At 43.5% G+C, this 18,789-nt stretch overlaps 1 protein-coding gene across 1 annotated transcript in view; it reads right to left on the minus strand.

Annotated features, from left to right (window-relative positions):
• The window catches only part of ELP1 (elongator complex protein 1), a 34,309-nt gene extending 15,574 nt beyond the window's left edge, over positions 1–18,735 (minus strand). Inside the window, exons 1-23 of the mRNA XM_026041267.1 lie at positions 18,678–18,735; positions 17,834–17,986; positions 16,123–16,204; positions 14,832–14,912; positions 14,401–14,486; positions 13,543–13,642; positions 12,553–12,643; positions 12,096–12,219; positions 11,387–11,480; positions 10,821–11,051; positions 10,496–10,666; positions 9,859–9,958; positions 9,463–9,645; positions 8,575–8,681; positions 7,984–8,087; positions 7,137–7,190; positions 6,935–7,040; positions 6,155–6,270; positions 4,691–4,764; positions 3,944–4,022; positions 3,607–3,686; positions 2,582–2,722; positions 1,459–1,544 (exon numbers count right to left, since the gene is read on the minus strand). Of these exons, the coding sequence (XP_025897052.1) occupies positions 1,459–1,544; positions 2,582–2,722; positions 3,607–3,686; positions 3,944–4,022; positions 4,691–4,764; positions 6,155–6,270; positions 6,935–7,040; positions 7,137–7,190; positions 7,984–8,087; positions 8,575–8,681; positions 9,463–9,645; positions 9,859–9,958; positions 10,496–10,666; positions 10,821–11,051; positions 11,387–11,480; positions 12,096–12,219; positions 12,553–12,643; positions 13,543–13,642; positions 14,401–14,486; positions 14,832–14,912; positions 16,123–16,165 (2,251 nt within the window). The 5' untranslated portion in view covers positions 16,166–16,204; positions 17,834–17,986; positions 18,678–18,735. The remainder of the gene's footprint in view (positions 1–1,458; positions 1,545–2,581; positions 2,723–3,606; positions 3,687–3,943; positions 4,023–4,690; positions 4,765–6,154; positions 6,271–6,934; positions 7,041–7,136; positions 7,191–7,983; positions 8,088–8,574; positions 8,682–9,462; positions 9,646–9,858; positions 9,959–10,495; positions 10,667–10,820; positions 11,052–11,386; positions 11,481–12,095; positions 12,220–12,552; positions 12,644–13,542; positions 13,643–14,400; positions 14,487–14,831; positions 14,913–16,122; positions 16,205–17,833; positions 17,987–18,677) is intronic.
• Between the last annotated feature and the right edge of the window lie 54 nt (positions 18,736–18,789).

The raw sequence follows: 18,789 nt of genomic DNA on the forward strand, positions 1-18,789 counted from the left end.
AAGAAAAAGAAAAAGAAAAAGAAAAAGAAAAAGAGAGAGAGGAAGAGGAAGAGGGAGAGAGAGAAAAAGAGAGAGAAAAAGAGAGAAAAAGAGAGAGAAAGGAAAAGAGAGAGAGAGAGAGAGAGAGAGAAAGAAAGAGAAAGAGAAAGAGAAAAATAGAGAGAAAAAAGAAAAAGAGAGAGAAAGCGAAAGAGAAAACAAGAGAGAAAGTGAAAGAAAGCAGGAGAAAGACAAAGCAAGAGAAAGAGTGAGAGAGAAAGTGAGTGAGAGGGAGAGAGTGAAAAAGAGCAAGGAAGAGAGCAAGAGAGCGTGAAAAAGAGTGAAGGAGTGAAAGTGAGAAAAAGAGTTGTGTGCAAGAACACGAGCGGGCGCGAGAGGGCGAGTGAGAGCATGTGAGAGAGAGAGAGCACGCGAGAGGGCGCAAGAGAGTGAGCGAGAGTGCGAGCGAGAGAGTGAGAGAGCGAGAGCACAAGAGGGCACAATAGAGCGAGTGAGAGTGTGAGAGTGAGAGCACGAGAGGGCGCAAAAGAGTGAGCGCAAGTGAGAGCACGAGAGGGCGCAAGAGCGTGAGCGAGAGTGAGAGCGAGAGCGCGAGAGGGCGCAAGAGAGCGAGAGCGAGTGAAAGAGAGCGCGAGCGCGAGAGGGCGCGAGAGAGTGAGAGAGCGAGCGAGCAAGTGAGCGAGAGAGCAAGAGCGACAGCACGAGAGGGCGCAAGAGAGTGAGCGCGTGAGAGTGTGCGCGAGAGGGCGCAAGAGAGTGAGCGAACGAGAGAGCGAGTGAGAGCATGAGAGCGAGTGAGAGCGCGAGAGGGCGCATGAGAGAGCGAGCGAGAGCATGAGAGCGAGCAAGAGCACGAGAGGGCGCACGAGAAAGTGTGCGAGTGAGAGCGAGAAAGAGCAAGAGAGAGCATAAGAAAGAGTGAGAGAAAGAAAACATATGATTAGCTACAGCAACAGTAGTGAAACACCTCTCTGAGGGAGGGACAGAACTATCAAACATGTTCTTAGTACCAGGTAAAGACCAAATTTATTTAATCTAACTGCTCTTTCTGTCCTACAGGAGAGTTATTTTATCTGTGCTGCTTGTTGAAACTTTCCAGGCATCTGGCAGCTTCAAGGCCGTGCCCAAGCACAGTAACTCACCCAGTGTGCAGCCATGGCAAGTCAGAAGCACCAGGACAGGATAAAAACAGAGCCTGCCAGTTGTAGAAACAGGGAACTAAAACAGAAAGCTGCTATTCCTGTCTGGATAAAAAACACTGAGCCCTGATGGAGAAAACAGCTCAAATCTAGGGCTACTTGCTGATATTTCTAGAGCAAAGTATCAGCTGAAGGCAAGTACATAACCCCTATCTTCAAAAAAGAACTTTAAAACAACCTTCAGAATAATCCCGGTCCATATAGAATCTATCACAAAGGATGACTCATTTTCAACCCCTCTAGGTTCCTGATACTATACCTCGAAGGTCATGAACTTTCTGGAGAGCAGTTTCCAGCTCTGGAGGACTTTTCTTTACGTAGGCTGTCAGTATCGACAGGCAGTATCTGAAGAAAACGGAAGTTGTAAAAGAAAATGATACAGCAGAAAGACTGTTTATTCCTATTTTTGTATAGAAAAACTACTCAAGTTACTGTTTCCCCACCCCTGACACACTTCAAGGAAGGGCAACAGATCACATAGAAGAAAAAAGAACTGAATAAATGAGAAAGAAAACTTTACTCAGAATGTTTCTCCTAACATATAACGTGACTGGAGGTGTGTTTTGAACACAAGTGAGCTGCTTTACCATGCTAGCTAGCATAGAAGAACATATGCTGAAAGAGAGTTTTCCAAATCAAGTTTTGCTTGAAAATAGTCTCTTTTTTTTTTTTTTTTTTTTTCCTAGAGAGAAAAGCTTTCAGGAAGTTCTTTCCACTTTCATACATCCTCTAGCTTTTCTAATTAAGAATATTTTTTTATCTTGAAACTTTCCAGGGAAAGATATTTCATATTACCAGGATTCAGTAGCACTCCACTCTCTTTTGCTTCACTATCTATTGTTTCAGATTTAAAGTTGAAAATGGTTTAACAATGTATTTCCATGTTTAACAATGTATTTCACTCTGCCCTGGAAAATCTTGATTTATCTAAAAAAGATGGAAATAAAAAGCTACACTGGCATTCAGAAAGAGGCAGAAAGAATGTTTACACCAGGATTACAGAGGCAATCAAGTTTCAGAGGAAGCCTGTGAGACTTTTCAGAAAGGTCTCTCTAAAAAGCCAGCGTCTCCCCAAGATGATCTCACTTATATCTCTACCCTCCATCACACAAAGATTCCTCCTGCAATTTTAAATTGTCTGCTGTATTTCCTAAATTCTTGTAATAACCCCACCTCTTTAATCCTTAGGGGAAAAGCTGTTTTGCTGCCTGTGGAATCATTAATCATGCTTTCCAGGAAAGCAGCAGCAGCACAGAACCTCTGACTAAAAATCCCCTCAGAGGATCTGAAGCAAAGTAACTGACAGCAATAGCAGTTTTCCTTTTCTACAAATGACTTCCTTGAAGTCCCTGTTCCTTCATCTACAATAAGAAATTGCTCACTTATGAGGGTCAATGCGTTCCATGGCAGCTCTCATCACATCACATATGAGGTTTACTTTTTTTGGATTTGAATGCTGCTGTGGCTGAGCATTACTGCTACCATTCAGAGATGGGTACATGCTCTTCGTGAAATCTTCTTCTCTAAATAAAAAAAAAAGGCAATGAAAGAACCACATTATATCACACAATCCACCACAAAGCAAAGAACACATACCACCGAGTTTAACTACACAATAATATAGTTTATATACTTATTCAGTACAAACAGGCAAACTGTCACACTACCTGACAGAACCAAGATGCTCTCCACTGTTTTTCATTCCTGCCAGCTGAATCTCAGTTCACAATTGCGTTGTGAACACAAAAAATTAGAAGGCAAGATTGTCAAGATACAACTGCTTTCCACTAAAATGGATATTCTTCCATTGTGGATAAAGATAAACAGGTTAATTTTCAAGCTGTATTTCTTGTGCTTTCAGAATAAAAGTTAAGATAAAAAAGAATAAAATAGAGAAACTGAGTGACAGTGCCAGCTGTTAAAAGAAGTATTTAATTCAGCAAGCCTAAGAAATCCTCAGGCTAACAATGGCTTAAAGTCACTGGTTTCTATGTCCTTGAGAGAAAAATGTATGGAAAGGGCGCCCCTACAGGAAATCCAAGCAACTACCTGGGCTCAGATTTCAGACAGGCAATGCTGTCTTCCTCTCCCTTCCCTATGAGGGTGCAAAACCTTCTGTATTCACATTTACCGTTGTACAGCAACTTGGAGAAAAATAAGACAAAAAACAAAACAATCAGATCCTGATCTCCTGCTAGCAGAACATACTGAATATCTGCAAGCTGGAGTTCACCAGCAAGACAATGATTGTACCTGAAACTTCTGAATTTATTGAGGTGTTTGTGACCCATCATGCCAGATTTCTGGCTGAGTCCTTGCATCCACACCATACAGCTGTCAGTACATAAGCAAAGGAATCCACAATCACTGACTATATGCATGCCCCCAACTGGAGAATTATACTCACTTCAGTTCAGTGAAAAACAAGTTGATGTAATTCACAGAATCTATTTGCTTGATAAAGGTTTCTACATTTTCCAGAAATACCTGAAACAAACAAAATATTACTACTGTTATTCTGAACTAGTAAAGTAAGGAGAGCAATTTTAAGGACCTTCATTCCAATAAGCAAGACAAAAGATATGCTAGACTCAACCTGCCTGTGTAAGAACATCAGTTCAGAGCTGATCATCCCTCCTGAAAGCAGAACTGTCAGCACCACCTGCTCTTTTGGAGTCTATTGCTAAAAGCCAATGGACTTCAGGTGATACAGAAAAGTGTGGAAGAGAGCTGAGCATACTTGCCTTGGGGTTGTGATCATATAGAAGATTGAGGTTGATTCTCAGCTTCCTCATACATTGAAATGCTTCCCAGAACATAAGCCTGAGGGAATACATTAAATAGTGCAGTTTATAAACTGGATAGGTACAATATCCAAAAACAAAGACAACTCTTTAGAGGAAAGGAGAAACACGGTGGGATGTGAGTAACAGGTCGGGCAAGAAACCATTTAAATTGCCTTATAAGATGTGCAAGGCTAATCACAATGGTTCCCAGCCCCAGCAATGGGACAGTGAGAGACAGGCCTTTCACTTCAGAGGAAAAAAAAAAAAAAAGAAAAACAAAACCAAAAGAAACAAAGAAAAGAAAAACTCACTACATCTCAATCTTGTGGGGCAACTTCCATTTCTGAAAACTTCAATGTAAAAAAAAAGGATTAAACAAACATATCATGAAAAGTAGCATGTTACTTTGTAAAGTGCCCTAAATGTCCAGAGAAGGGAGCAGACTAAGGTATTCCTTCTGTCCACCCAGTCCTGGCACACATGTAAACCCTGCAGTGGCAGTGGCAGCCAGCTGGGACTGCTGAAAGCTGGAACGTTGGCTCGTAGTCTCAGGAACAGTTTTCATTTCCACTGAAAAGTCTATTCCTTCAGTCCAGCCTCCGTCCCTTCTCAGCACCACAGCTCAACACGACAGAAACAGGCCAGCTGCCTCTCAAACATATCGGAGTGAGGAAAGGAAGACTATAATGAACAAGTGCCACTTGCCTGTTCAGCCACTTCTGAATTTGAGCAAGAACTAGAGCTCGGTGGTGAATGGTTTCCAGATTCCCTCTTGGCATCTACAAAACAAGATTCAAACATTTTTTTCTTGCAATTATTCTACCTAGTCCAAGGCAAAGTAAGAACAGATCAGTTCTTCCAGACTTGTCTGTTACTGGTGGGTACAGGGGTCTCTTTGCTCATTTTAATGAATCTGGGAGAAATATATTAATATTCTCTCAGCTTAGAAATATTTTATCTTCAGGAAACTGCAAGCGTAAAGATGTCACAGTCTGGAAAAAACACTTAAAAGCACAGAATTCTCCAAGTAGAGGAATTCAGCAGGTGTAAAACTTGTCCTCAAACTATAAAATCCAGCCTCTGAAGAATTTTCTTCCTGTGACCCAAGATACTACATTAAGGGCCAAACTGTACAGACACATTCTAACGGGTCGAAGGCATCTATCTGAAGAGCTCCACTCTGCTCCTGCTAGTCTGCTGCCCACTGGCTCACTGGGATAGTTTCTGGCCTTTTTGAAAGGCCAATTGTATAATGGTAGAAAATCTAGGGTGCAGGTGACCTGGCAGAGAAAACCCCAAATGAGTGGGAAAAAAAAAATGTCTACACTGCTTTTGTGCTGTTTTGCTAGCAAAGTTAAATTCCAGGAAGGCAATCTGCGAGGATATCCAGATTGTTAATTGCCTGTTAGATTACTGCCAAAGTGAGTATTTCTCTTTCCTATGAAGACTATACATATATTTTTAAATTCTCTCATTAAGAACCACTTTCTTTGAGAGAGACAGAGACTGGAGAACACTGATGGAACATCTTTTAATTGGAAAGAATCAGAATCAACAGAATTGGACTTCTGAGAGGTGCCTGGCAAAAGGCCAAGAGGTATGACTACAAGTTACACAAAATGTTCTGTTTGGACAGAAGAATTTTCTGGTGTTTTATCCATGTTGAGACATGTATCACTGCATAGACACAGCCTTGAATGCTAGATCAGGACAAGACCTGATGTAGCCTTCCTATCAGCCCTGCTTTGAGCAGCATGCTGGACTGCAGACTTCCAGAGATGCCTTCTAAAGAAAACCCCTTCCTGTTCTAGGAACCTCTCCTTGTTCTCACAGCGAGCAGACTGATCTGGCTAACCTGGTGCCAAGACTAATGGAGGGCTGTTAACTCACACAAACACCAAGATGGGGGACTGAGATTCACAAGGGGCGTTGTCAAAACGTGGCACTAAGTGTTGACAGTAGGAATGTGTATATCCCTCCCCAGCTCTGGCTGGGGTTCCCCTAACTGCCAGTGTGAATCTCGTAGCTCCCGCGGACATGTTCAAATCATTCCAGACAGCTGGAGACTCGCAATGTGGCTCCCTGCAGTGGGATAGGACAGGACTGCACGTGTTGCAAACTGAGACAAACCCCATGCACCAGTTCACGGCAGAGGGGCAGGACACTCACCTGCAGAATAACCTTGGTGTCCTGGGGCACGAGGGTGACGATGCGGGAGCCCCGCTCCACATTGCGCACAACCTCACTGCTGGGCACCACAGCACTGCTCAGGCCAGTCTGAAGGGCTGCAGATAGCACAGTTATCGCACACAAGGCACCTGCTCCTCCAAGCAATGCTCTGCGGCTTTGAAAAGTCCTACTGCATGAACAGATGCTCCCAAACATTGTCACACAGTCAAAAATTCAGTCAGTGGTGCTCAGTTGTTCCAGATCCCTCAGGACCGAGCACTGCTCTACACAAAACAGAAACGTCTCCTCCTTGCCTCACGAACTTAAAGCTCAAGAGACAAGATGATAGCAGCACTGGACTAGTAACTTGCCATTCTGCTTTTCCTAAGGTGTCTGTATTTCTCAGAGCCAGATACACCAAAAACTGTATGTACTTGGTCACCCTTTCCTACTGTGCACCCTCAAATTGCACAGAGACTTTTCTTGGCTATGAATCTGAAGGGGAGTGAGGCAATGTAGAATTAACCCGTTAAAAAGAATGGAGAAAGGGACAACAAGTTGGGGACAACTCCTAAGAAGAGCATATGGCATACAAACCTGTGCTCCTATGCTCTTTGCTCTCTGTGAGACTTTTAAGAGCAACCTCCCTCTTCTGTCATTTAAGTAGTTGGTTTAAGTGACCAAAAGGCAGTTGGTTTGGAATTGAAAAGTAGGGATATGTTGTGGTTGAAAGTTAAGGGCCACAAGCTGTCAGCAGCAGGTAGTCAGAGCTATCTTTACCTTTCACTGTGGTGTCCTTCAAAGAGAAGCACTGACAGGTGTGGGAGTTGGTTGTCACCAACAAAAACTCATTGTATGTTGCAAATGAGGTGATGTTGGAAGCTACCTGCAGAAAGGTAATTAAGTTTATCATTGTGCAGAGCAGAACAGGAACAATTAGCAAAGGACAAAGGGATGCAACAAAGGGCACACGCTTTGGTACCTCAGTATCGTTAATAAAAAATCGGCATCGATCTGTAAGGCCTAAGATCACCTCCTGTAAAGAAAAAGGATGACAATTACAAATGGTCACAATTTTCATCATCACCAGCTGATAACCATTAGACTGAAATTTCCTTATGATAAGGTACTCAGCACTTCACTATGAATTACTGTGAATTAGGTGAATTAAGTGAATTACTGAAGAGAAGCTGGATAGGCAGTCATCCAATCTCTGCACCAGGACTGCTTCTTTGTTAAGCATTGTGCTTAAAAAACAGTTTCATCTATGCTGTCACATCAATTCTGCAGTAGCAGAACAGAAGTCATACCAAATCACAGCTTTTTACTCAGCAGCATTGGTTCCAGAGCACCAGAGGAAAAGCATTAGTAAACTATTCACTTGGGTGTCCACGGATGTTAAGAAATCATAGAACTATCATTGCAAAAGCTAGTCATTTCTTACAATTATAAGAAGCAGGAACAATCACTAACAGGAAACAGCAGGAATAGATCTGGTCTAATTTGGTGCAGATTTAACTGTCAATGGGGTAACTTACATAAAATAGAACAAAATACTCTTTTCACACATAGGAGAGCAGTGACTGCTGGTAACTTTACATTTGCAATTCCTCACTCTTTAATCATATTTATAGTACTAGTAGGAAGGAGAGACTGTGTTAGCCATAAGCCATGACAAATGCTCTACAAGACAAGGAAAGATCATCTCTCTGCTCTGCATATGTCTTTATGAGAAGAACAGTTAAGCATCACTGGAATATGGCCAGAGAATGAGCAGATATTTAATACAGGGACTATTAGGAATTCAAGTTGCTCGCTCTCTTACTTACTTCTCCATTGATTCTGGTGAGAGAAGTCTGCACACAAGGGTGAGGGAAACGAACAGCAGAACCGTTCCTGGTTTGCCAGGGCTCAAGGAGTGGAGTGGAAGCCTCTAAACAAGGAAGATCAAAATTGTTTTCCAGCCAAAGCTCCAGAAATTACACCAGAAGACCTGTACCCCAAGGGAACTGCTGCCAGGTATACTTGCAGAAGCTACAATATTTCAACATCTGACAGAAAGGAAGACCAGCACACAACAGACAGGAAGGTGGTAACTTCTGTGGGCCCAGCAGCATCATTGTTCCACTGTGCAACAAGGGAGAACTGTCAAGGACTTGGCAGTCAGTCAGCATTACTTAAAGTACTAACCCAGCCATCTTCTTTTCAAAGCACACAGTCAGAGCTACCATTCTTAGCAATATTAACTACTTGCAGGAACAAATCACTAATTTTAACCTGATTCTGGGAGCAAAAAGAACATGCAGCATCAAATAACAGCAAGAGCCACCCATGTCCCTGAAAGCAGAATCATCTCATTAAACCTTTGGAGGAATCTGTGACTTTACTCTGTTCAGGACTCTGAATGGACATCAGCTCACCCCAGAGGTACTTCAGAACCTGCCCATCAGCCAGCTGTAGAGCTACAGTTCGGGTCACTGGGCTGCAACACAGACTGATCACTTCTCCATCTACTGACACAGACAGCCTAGGATAAGGCACAAAAGACAAAGAACATCAGAGTGACAGGAGATACGTAACACCCACGCTCTGTATTTCCCGCAGCGAGGTGGAAAGGTGCCCCTCTCTAGAATGGACACACACCTTGCTGATTTAAGGGTCTCTGCAAAGTCTTTTCACACCTCTCTAAGTTGATACCGGCATTACAGAGAATCAGCAATCTTAGTCAACATGCATTTGGCCTAATAGTGCTAGTTGCTCTCTGCACAACTCACTTTTTGCTCTATAGCTCTATAGCAAATCAACCTATATCCACTGACTGCATTAGAAAGGGCCTCTCAGGATCCCTCTAGAAGCAAGCAGATTTCTGGAGCCCAAGTGGCTTCTTTTTGTGCTCTGGTTTTAGTTCAACTGCAGACACAAAGTGTGGCAGGCATTGAGGGCAAGAGGAATAACAAGGGCAGCAATCCCCTCTACATTGGCTTGGTAATGATAGTCAAAGGGGAGAACAGAGGAATTAAGTCCCCTTGAGGGCTTCATATTCAGACAGAGAAAAAAAGACACCTGACACCAACACAGGCCTGCGGGCATATGACCTCTCATCATGCTGGACGCAGGCATTAGGACTACAGGGAGATGCTGTCCAGTAGCTAGTTTCATGACGTACGTCGTATATTCTGCAAGAACAGAGGCCAAATTCCCCACTCCTCAACCTCCAGGCTGCACTTGTGAGAGATTTACTTGCACCTAAGCACAGTATGGAGGTGTCTCAGACCCCACAAACAGTAACAGACACATTTCTCTAGTACCGTAAATCCAGGCACTGCTCTTCAGCTCCAGCCACATGAGGTGGTGCAGTCAGATGGTGAAGGACAGACCGAGCAGCATGTTGCTCCTGACCAACCACCAGAAAGCTGTCATCTGGCAGCCAGGTGAGAAATCGAAGCCCCAGGGGATTCATCGCCTCACCGGTGATGCTGCCCACATCAACTCTGCCACATAATAAGAGAAAAAACAGAAATAAAAATAACCTAATTTCTGTAGGCTACCCCAGAAACTCTGCTCTGCAAAAGGCCAAGATCTTCTCAGCACAGCCTCCTATGCAGACACACGTCTTGAAAAGCTTCAGGTAGAGGTCAGAGCTGTGATCTCTGAATCATCTAGCCAGGTACCCTCACTTCCCTCCTGGGCTAGTTCTGTATTACCTGTATGTTTTATCCAGGGATGGTGTTTCCACAGCTGCTTTAAATCCGTTTCCACCTACAGCTCCTAATCGGACAGAGGAGTCCTTCACTGTGTCCTGTCCTGATGAAAGGGAAAAAAAAAGGTTAAAAAAGAAAGGAAGAAAAAACAGAAAGAGAGGAAAAAAAAAGAAAAAAAAAGACATCAGAAAACAAAGAAAAGAAAAAAAAAGCTAAAAAGAAAGCAGAGTTACAGGAAGATATTACAATCATAATATATTATGTTCACATGCTGTATGATTAACTCATTAATCCTAATTAATTCACACTGAGGAACATAACTACCTCATAATGTCACAGTACAAAACTTAAAGGTAACAGTAACAGCCTCTGGTCCTGCTGGCATCCAGGCAGATGGATGTCACCAGCGTGAGCACAGAGTCAACTGCTGGACGCGGCCATCTCACAAAGTTAACTCACCAACAAGATGCTCCTCTGCTGCCCAAGCTGCTGGGAATATGATAGAGATTTGGGATCTACGCCTGAGCCCCCTGTATCTGCTTCCTGACTACTGAACATTCATGTGACCAGGACCACAGTTGTCCTTGTACTCTCAGGGAGAGCAAGTTTCTTCTAACAACACACTGCAATATTCTCTCACCGTATCTATACAAGGTGATCCTGTTACCAGCATCGAGGACAGCCAGGTCCCCACTGTGCTTGGGATCTGTGTGAAAGGCAATCTGATTCACTGCCTGTGTGACCTGGAGCTGATAGGTACACATCGGTGGGGGCACCACAGCGTGCTGGAATGCTGTGACAAGTACTTTGTCTGTGGAAGAAAAGAGAAAGAAACCAAGCTGTTTCCACCAATTCCATGGTCCTTCTTACTGACAACTTTGTGGAAACAGAAGCAGCACAGCAGTCCTGGCTGGGCTGCAGCATCCCCTCTGATTCCAAAGCTCCAGAGCATTCCCAGTGCTTACCTCCATCTATGACAGCCACGTTTGCCACATGCTGGCTACTCTCCCCCATCCCGTGGTTTGTGGTCCAATGCCAGTCATAGAAGAGGTAGTGCCAACCCTGGCACAGGATGTGCAGTCGATATGGGATTATGGGGTCCCACAGCAGCGATACCAAGCGGTTTTTCTCCAGGTTGCCAAAATGCAGGCTTTGCTTCAGGTACCAGTGATAGTTTCCTGTGGTCCATAGCTGAACTGCAGCAAACAAATAGTTACCAGAGATTACTGCTTGAAAGCCATTTAAAGCCTTCCCTTGCCACTGCTTTCTTGGGGAGTGTTAAATGCAATGGAAAAGATATTCCCTACCCTCCAGTCAATAAGCTGCTTCAAGAAGCCTAAAGAAAATCTTAACTGCACATTTCGTTTAGAAAAGCCAAAGCCTTAGAATCATTCAGGTGCTTTGAGCTCAAGTTGAATTGCATAGGGGTCCCTGAGGTGCAGGGAAACCTCTCCACAGGTCTGAACTAGCCAAGGAACACCAGTGCTGACCATGTTATCAAAAAAGCCGAAGCCTTACAGAGCGCTCTCACCGTAACAGTTTGGGTTGCAGTTCTCATCCTTCTTAAGGTCTTCCAGCCATATAGCCAGGATCGTAGAGTCTGCGTTCCAGAGCAGTTCATTAATCTGCAGAAACAATCAGGAAGGGAGGGAGTGCTCCAGACTGGTTTGCAAGATCTGACTCACTCATCTTTTAAGAGTGTAAGGAGCAAGGGTTAAAGGGCTGAGAAAGCATCCAAGCTTCTGAGAGACTGAATCACGGAATATCCCTCTCACAGAGGTTCTGCACAGCTGAGGAGGTGATAGAAGGACCGACATGACTGCACAGTTCCTCCTTTCCAGTTTTTGCACTGACAAAGCATCTGCCAAAAGGGCTCTCAGCATCCAAAGGCAGAAGCTGAAACAACAGCCCAGTAGTGAGAAAATAATTCTCACTTGCATTGTTTCCAATAGGGTATTTCAGCTCACTCCTGCACTAGCTGACATCCTGGACAGCAGCTGTGAAGCTTTTGCCTAACAGAAGGTATGCACAGCCAGAAGAACCACTACAAATATCTGCCTCTAAAACCATACCATAGTCTACTAAGGAGATTGCATCCATAGGCTTCTTCCCCATGAAAAGACTGGCTTTTTCAGCAGAACCAGCAATAAGAATTAAGCTAAAGGTTTCATCCTAGTTTCGGGGGCATGATGTATGCCTTTCTTATCATTATATTTTAACTGAAGAAGACAAGAAATTACCTTAACCTGCCCCTTCTGGAAGGGGAGGGTGAACTCTCCATGAAGAAGTCCATTTTTTTCCAAGAAAACAACATCGTGTCTGTTGGGTTTTTCTTGTGTGGATGCCATCAAGCTTCCAGAGGGTCTTAAAACAAAATCATATGAAAAGTGGCTGCTAATACATCCACTATCTTTTTAAACAACAATCGACTCCAAAATTCTCCAGAAATAAAGCTTTCACATAAAAGGGACTTAAAGAAAAGGAGTAGTAGAATGTATGTATTTTCTTCAGCATTGTTTACAGTCATGGGTGCTACAGAAACATTTTGTAGAGCTTGTTACACTCAGACTAGTGGTGAAGTGTGAGCAGAGACAACGCAAATAGCACTATTCCTCTGTATACAGCTGAGCTCTCAAATGCATTAAGGGATTAAGAATCAGCACCAGGCTGCCAGCATGCAGAGTGCTTGCTACTCACTTCCAGGCTAATGCTTGTTCTAATCCTGGGACAGGCTCGCTTGTTGACTGCAGCACAAGTTCTCTGTTCCATACGCGGATCTTGCGAGCACCTGCAGGTTTCAGAAGCAAGGAGATAAGGGTGTGGGAAGACATCAGAAACGGACCTTTCTAAATTTCAGATGGTTGAAACAGTCAAGAGGAGGAAATCCTGGTGCACATTCATGGAGAGGAGGCTTCTCTTGCGCACCTCAAGGTGTAAGAACACCACAGTTGCCTGTTTCAGGCAGTTCTCCCAAAAAGAATGACCGAAAGGACTCTCAATCTAATATAGAACTTTCCCTTTCATACACTTCCACAGGTGACCATTTCCCTCTCCAGTTTTCCCAGATGAAATGTTATGATCTTCCCATGAATGCAAACTCCTTTTAATGTGAAATACTGAAAGGCAAAGCTCAAACTGTATGGATGGCTGGTACAGTTCAGCAAGTCAATTAAATGCACTTACAGTGCACCATAAGACTGATCATGAAAAGCAGCAACTACAGTTTTTTCAAAAAAAAATGTGAATGTTACATTTTTCGTTTTTAGGGAAAACTTTAGGGTAAAATCAGTACCAAAACAAAAACGTTTAAGTCTAAACTGCTATTAAGAAGGACAGTGTGTTTTGAGAGACACAAAAAGATTCTTCCATTTGGCACTGAAAGGTCACTGGAGATCCCTACCCTGTGCTTATCAGGTGACCTGAACACCGATTCAAAACTAGTGGAAAAAAAAAAGAGGTTGGGTAGTACTCATGGCCCTTCTCAGTACAAAAATCAGACTCCCAAGGAAGTGTTCAAAAGACTATTTTTTTTTTTGGTATAACTAGAGCATGTAACTAATTCAACGTTCCAACTTCAAGGGACCATGGTTTACTTTTATGGGACCAAGAGCTATGTCTGGCCTTGCCTTGTTTCCACTCAAAAGACCTCCCAGGCATGTTAATATTTCAAAGCAATTTGTCCCATACCTGTCTCTGGACAGACAGCACTCACTGCAACAAACTGCCCGTCTCCTCTCCAAGCCACTCGAGGCCTTCTGTCATCCCAAGCTGAAGCAGGTAGCACTTCCTAAATTTACACAGAACAAAAAGCTCAGAAATTTGACAAAACTGTGTCAAAGCTCAGAAAAGCAACTGCTGGTTTAGCTTATATAGAGCTCACCGCTCTTTCAAGCTTCATCTTTCAAGAGCCTTGTCATGGAATTAACCCATTAAAAACAACTTAAGGCTACAGAGGTAAAAATTCTTTGCAGATGTTACTGTTAAAAACACTAGTAATTAAATGGTATGTGAATTCAATCTCCTTTTCCTGCATGTGTACATGTCTGTCTATTCACATGCTTATCTACTCTCTTTTTTTCTCTGAACAAGACTCAGATAGAAAAACATTAGACAAAGGAGTAAAGATTTGAAGTTCCTTGCCTTATGATAGGTCATAAAGGAGCTCAGCCCACTGCTATTTCTCCTGTTCTCGGCTGAAATGTATGCTGTATATTTTACAGCTCCTGGACATATTAATGGCTTAGTATATAATAAATTCAGAATTCAATGCTCAGAAATCTCTTTGCATTAGAGTCCACATGAACAGTTGTGAACATTTCCACTGTTGCCCTGAATTAGGAGAAGGGTAAGAGTGCTGAACTTCAGATAGGAAAATGACCACAAAAGAAATCTGAGAAAGAGACAGGCCAACTACAAGGAAAGGTGGTAGAAGACCAGGATTGCAGAAAAGAAAAAAAAATCACTTTATACAAGCACCCATTCTGGAAAAGCTAGGTCCAATATTTAAAGAATAATAATAATAAAATTTAAAAAAGACCAAAGTACCGTTTGCTTGCGATGAGCTGCCTGTTTTCCTTCTGATCCATGGAACTGTGTCTCCTTTTTACCCCAGCCAAGAGCAACTAACTTTTCTGAAAAGAAACAATCATAGAAGATTTACAAGGCTAATTTACACAACACAGTGAACAAACACAACTCGAAGCCACCCACATCTTCCATACAGACTTAAATCTGTATGGTCACAGGAACCTTTAGCTCATAGCTCAGGAAGTACTCAAGGACAGGGAACTTGCTTGGATTTCTGCTGACAGCTGGAATAGTTATTGACATTTCCCTTAATCTGCCCAGCAGCATTACAGCGTACAATGGCCCCTGGGGTCTAATAAATACTCAGCTCCATTTCTTTATCTAATAGGTATTTTGTAACACATTGCTGAAATCAGTCTGAGCAACTTCATTTCAGTGAAACCTCTCACCTTCTCCAAAATCATTTTGGTGGAATTGCTTTTCTGTAATGGGCTCAAAATCTCTTGTCATCATAATGAGGGTTTGCTGACCTACAGGGTAGACATGAAACAATATTAGCAATGGTAACTCCAGTAGATGTAAAATTGTAAAAAGGATTTTTCCTGTGTTGTCCTATCCTGTCATGGATTTTAGGATAGAAAAGTTTTTAATAATAAAATGATACAAAAGAGAACACAGACTTCAAAGCCAAGAGTCTCTCAAAGCCAAGCTACAACTGTTTGAAAGTGTTATAACACCTTACACTCTCTTCAAAACAAAACCTCCTGGTGTATTCTTAAGAGATCCTTCCCACTTTCAAAATACTATTTCTAAAATATTTTTCTTGATGCTCTAAAAACAAGAAGATGATCAATGGTGGTCACCTTGGGGGTCTTCCTACAGTGGTTGCAGGCTGACTGTATGCAGAGCAGCTTGGCACAAAAGGTCCTGAGGGTGCTGTTGAACAACACGTCCCTGATGGACAAGAGTGCTGTGTCCAGTGCTTGGCTCCCCAGTCCAGGAGACACGGACATATCGGAGTGAATACACTGAGGGTCCACGAAGGTGATGGAAGTTATTGGAATATCTCTCAAAGACGATGATGCTGAGAGAATTGGGACTGTTAAGCTAGGAGCAAGGGCTATGGTAGGGTGGGGAAGTTGATCAATGTGTGCAAATACCTAACTGAGGTGGGCGGGAGGGAGAACATGCAGTTCATCTTTTGAAGTTCATCAGGAGATGAACCGAGATCAAATTCCCTTCACAGTGAGAGTGTTTTACCATAGGAATAGGTTTCCCAGAGAAGTGGTGGAGTCTCCATTCTTGGAGACATTTAAAACTTGACTGGACCTGGACTGGATTGCCTGGAGCAACCTACCACAGTTAATTCTGTTTTGGGAAGGACTAAGTAATTTGTATTGGTACCCTCTAACTCCTAGTTAGAGTGGTACCTCTAGTTGCCTCTAGTTGTAGTGGTACCCTCTAACTTTATTTTCTAGGGGAGAAACATCTGTAGAAATGTTGGAAAAAAAAAAAAAAGGACAAGAAGAAATTTTGATTACTAAGAAGACACCTGAGAATGTAACACGAGTCCTCACTTCTTCGATGCAAAATCAAATCATATATCCTTGAAGGATATGAAAGACTGATGCATCTTGTATTTTGATGTCAATATCCTGAAATTAACTGTATTTTACACACTTTAGTCACCAGTATAAGCTCTCTCCTAAAGACAAGAAGCTTATATAATATTGTTAGTACCTGTTACAAGCAAGACAAGCTCTTGATCAGGACTCCAGCTCATTGTGCTCAGACCACTGTCCACTGTGCCAACACATTCCACCTACAAGAGAGAAATGGGGTCACTGCTGAGCAGTGACTGCATTGGCAGCAATATCCCAGGGTGGTATCTACCAGTCACCAAGCCAAGGAAATGCTTTCATACTTAGCAAAACCACAAGTCAGAGTTTACACTGTTTGTTCCCAAGAGCTTTTGTTATGCAGCAGTCAGTCTTATGTCAGGACGTACATTCTCAATACCAGTATTATCAGTGCAACCGCAGATCCAACCAGGCAACTGGCTTTGTGCCACATAACACGGGCATAATAAGTCTTGTGTTGAGAGCTGCAACATGCAGCTAGTGGATGCTAAATCCATTCAGGTTCTGATTTCACAAGTTTCTTGTGTAGGCTAAACTTGGAAACTGCATATTGTTCCACTTGCCTCAGTGAAATTTTTGAAAAAAAAAAAACAAGAGAACTCAAAAGGTTACTGAGCTGTCAAGGAGCAGCAGTGGGCAGAAGACTTCTACCATGCATCATTATCTTAATTTGCAGACAGCCATGGCATAGGGCAACTGTGTAAGACGGAAGATGATGCTGTTCAAAGAATTAAGCTTGGTTATCCCAATCACTTCAGGTAAATGGAATAGCATCCTGGACACTACTGTGCAGAATGGCCATCTCTCACATGTAAGAAATTTCAGAACAGGCTGAGTAACTTCCAGGTCTCTTTCCTAGTACCCAATCTTCATCAAAATAACATAAATTTAAAGCCAAGACAGTGAGTCAAAAAGCCTTGAAATACAGGATCTGATGTTAAACTCCAACTCAGATCTACCCGACAGTGCAGTGTAGTGACGAGTAATAAGCCACAATACAAAGCATGTTTTTCAGTGGTTTTCAGACAAATTTTAATTTTACATTTAAGTGGTTTAGGCAAATCAAACCAATAATCTGAACAAAGCAGGATTCAATATGGGTAAGCTGGAAATAATTACAATCTGACAGCTAGTCCGCGTTGACCACTATTCTCACGCCTCCCTGTAAATGGTACTCTTGGGCTCATACTCAGGGAGCTCTTACCAGGAATAGAGGCTGACAGAGATTTCCAAAACTGTTGCTGAGATCATAAAGGGTCTTGCTGAAGATTGTACAAATTAGCAAATATCTCGCCAACTGCCATACCTGCACATATATTGTTTTCTCCTTGCTGCCTTTTAATTTTTTATTCCAAATGTTCTTCAAATAACATACCAACTTCTCCTCTTTGCAGTTAAGTCAGTATTTCAGCACAATGTTCCACATTGATTGATAATAAAAATAACCAATACAAAGGTAGCTAAACTACAAGTTACACATATTTGTTCTCTGTACCCACTCTCAGCAGTGTCCCATTCCTGTGGGACTCTACATAGAGTGGATCCCCTGCTGCTGTGTGCATGTCACCATCCCACCCTTAGCAAACACACAGAAACAGCCTGGCAATTTGGATTCCAGTTATTTTACCGAGCATATATTCTGCCCTTGGTCATGGCCCGGCCACCAACAGAAATCAGCCCATCTGTCCAGATGAGAATGGAGACCAGCCATAGTCAACATATCATAAACACGTCAATGGTCCGGAAGAAACTAAACCTTTCCTTTCCACTGAAATACCTCAGGGCCCATCTCTCTCCCTTGGCCAGCTCACCTCCTTCGTGCTGAGATTGCACAGCAGGATGTCTCCAGCTGCTGTGGCAACACACACACATTCCTGCTCTGGAAGCTCCTCCAGGCCCACGACGCAGCCACTTCCATCCTCCGGCAAAAAGCCCTCCGCAATCAAGGAGATTTCTCTGGTCGCCTGGACACAGAAAGGTTAAATGTGTATCAGTTCACTTGGCTTTCTGTAAGGATGACAGGATAACGGGTAAGGGCATATCCACACAAAGCCACATGGCACATGAGAGCACATGGGCAGCACCACGGAACAGCTGATGTACCATGTAACGGCATATTCACCCACAGGAAACTGCTCTTCCTATGCTAAGGAATGTAGACCATAAGGAAACCCACAAATGGGGGCAAACAAGACAGCAACACTGTGAGACTTGATTTATCTTGCTCATTTTTGACACCAGCAGCAGCATGGAGCAAGGGAGCTCATTTGCCTCCTAGTGTGTGCCCACGGAAAAGAGCGGTAACCCAGCGCCACGTGGGATTCGGGGCACATTTCAGCAGTGCCAGTGAGGGAGGTTGTTTAACAGACTGTCCCTTGCACCCTTCCTTCATCACCCCTGTACTGTTTCCTTTGGCCTCCTGACCACGACACGACTGCTGCGTTGTGACAGAGCCATGGGAATAACCTGTGGTAAATACACACATTCGTGTTGCGTGCGTGCGGCAGTTTTTGTATTAAACCACAAAGGCAGAACAGGTCGGAGGACCACCCAAAAAAAGCCTCAAAATCCGTCTTGTAGCGACAAGCAGCGACACACAGAGGCGGCGGGCAGGGCCTGTCCGCCCCGCAGGAGGCGTCGCCGCGCGGCCCTCACCGTGCGCGCGCCGGGGCGCAGCTCCACGAGGCCGTGCCGCGAGCCCACGAAGAGCGTGCCGGGCTCGGCGCCGAGGCAGAAGGCGCGGGGGGCGCCCGGGGCGGCGGGCGCG

The sequence above is a fragment of the Nothoprocta perdicaria genome, unplaced genomic scaffold, assembly GCF_003342845.1.
Source record: "Nothoprocta perdicaria isolate Ctin4 unplaced genomic scaffold, notPer1 scaffold_280, whole genome shotgun sequence".
In the NCBI taxonomy this organism is placed as follows: Eukaryota; Metazoa; Chordata; class Aves; order Tinamiformes; family Tinamidae; genus Nothoprocta; species Nothoprocta perdicaria.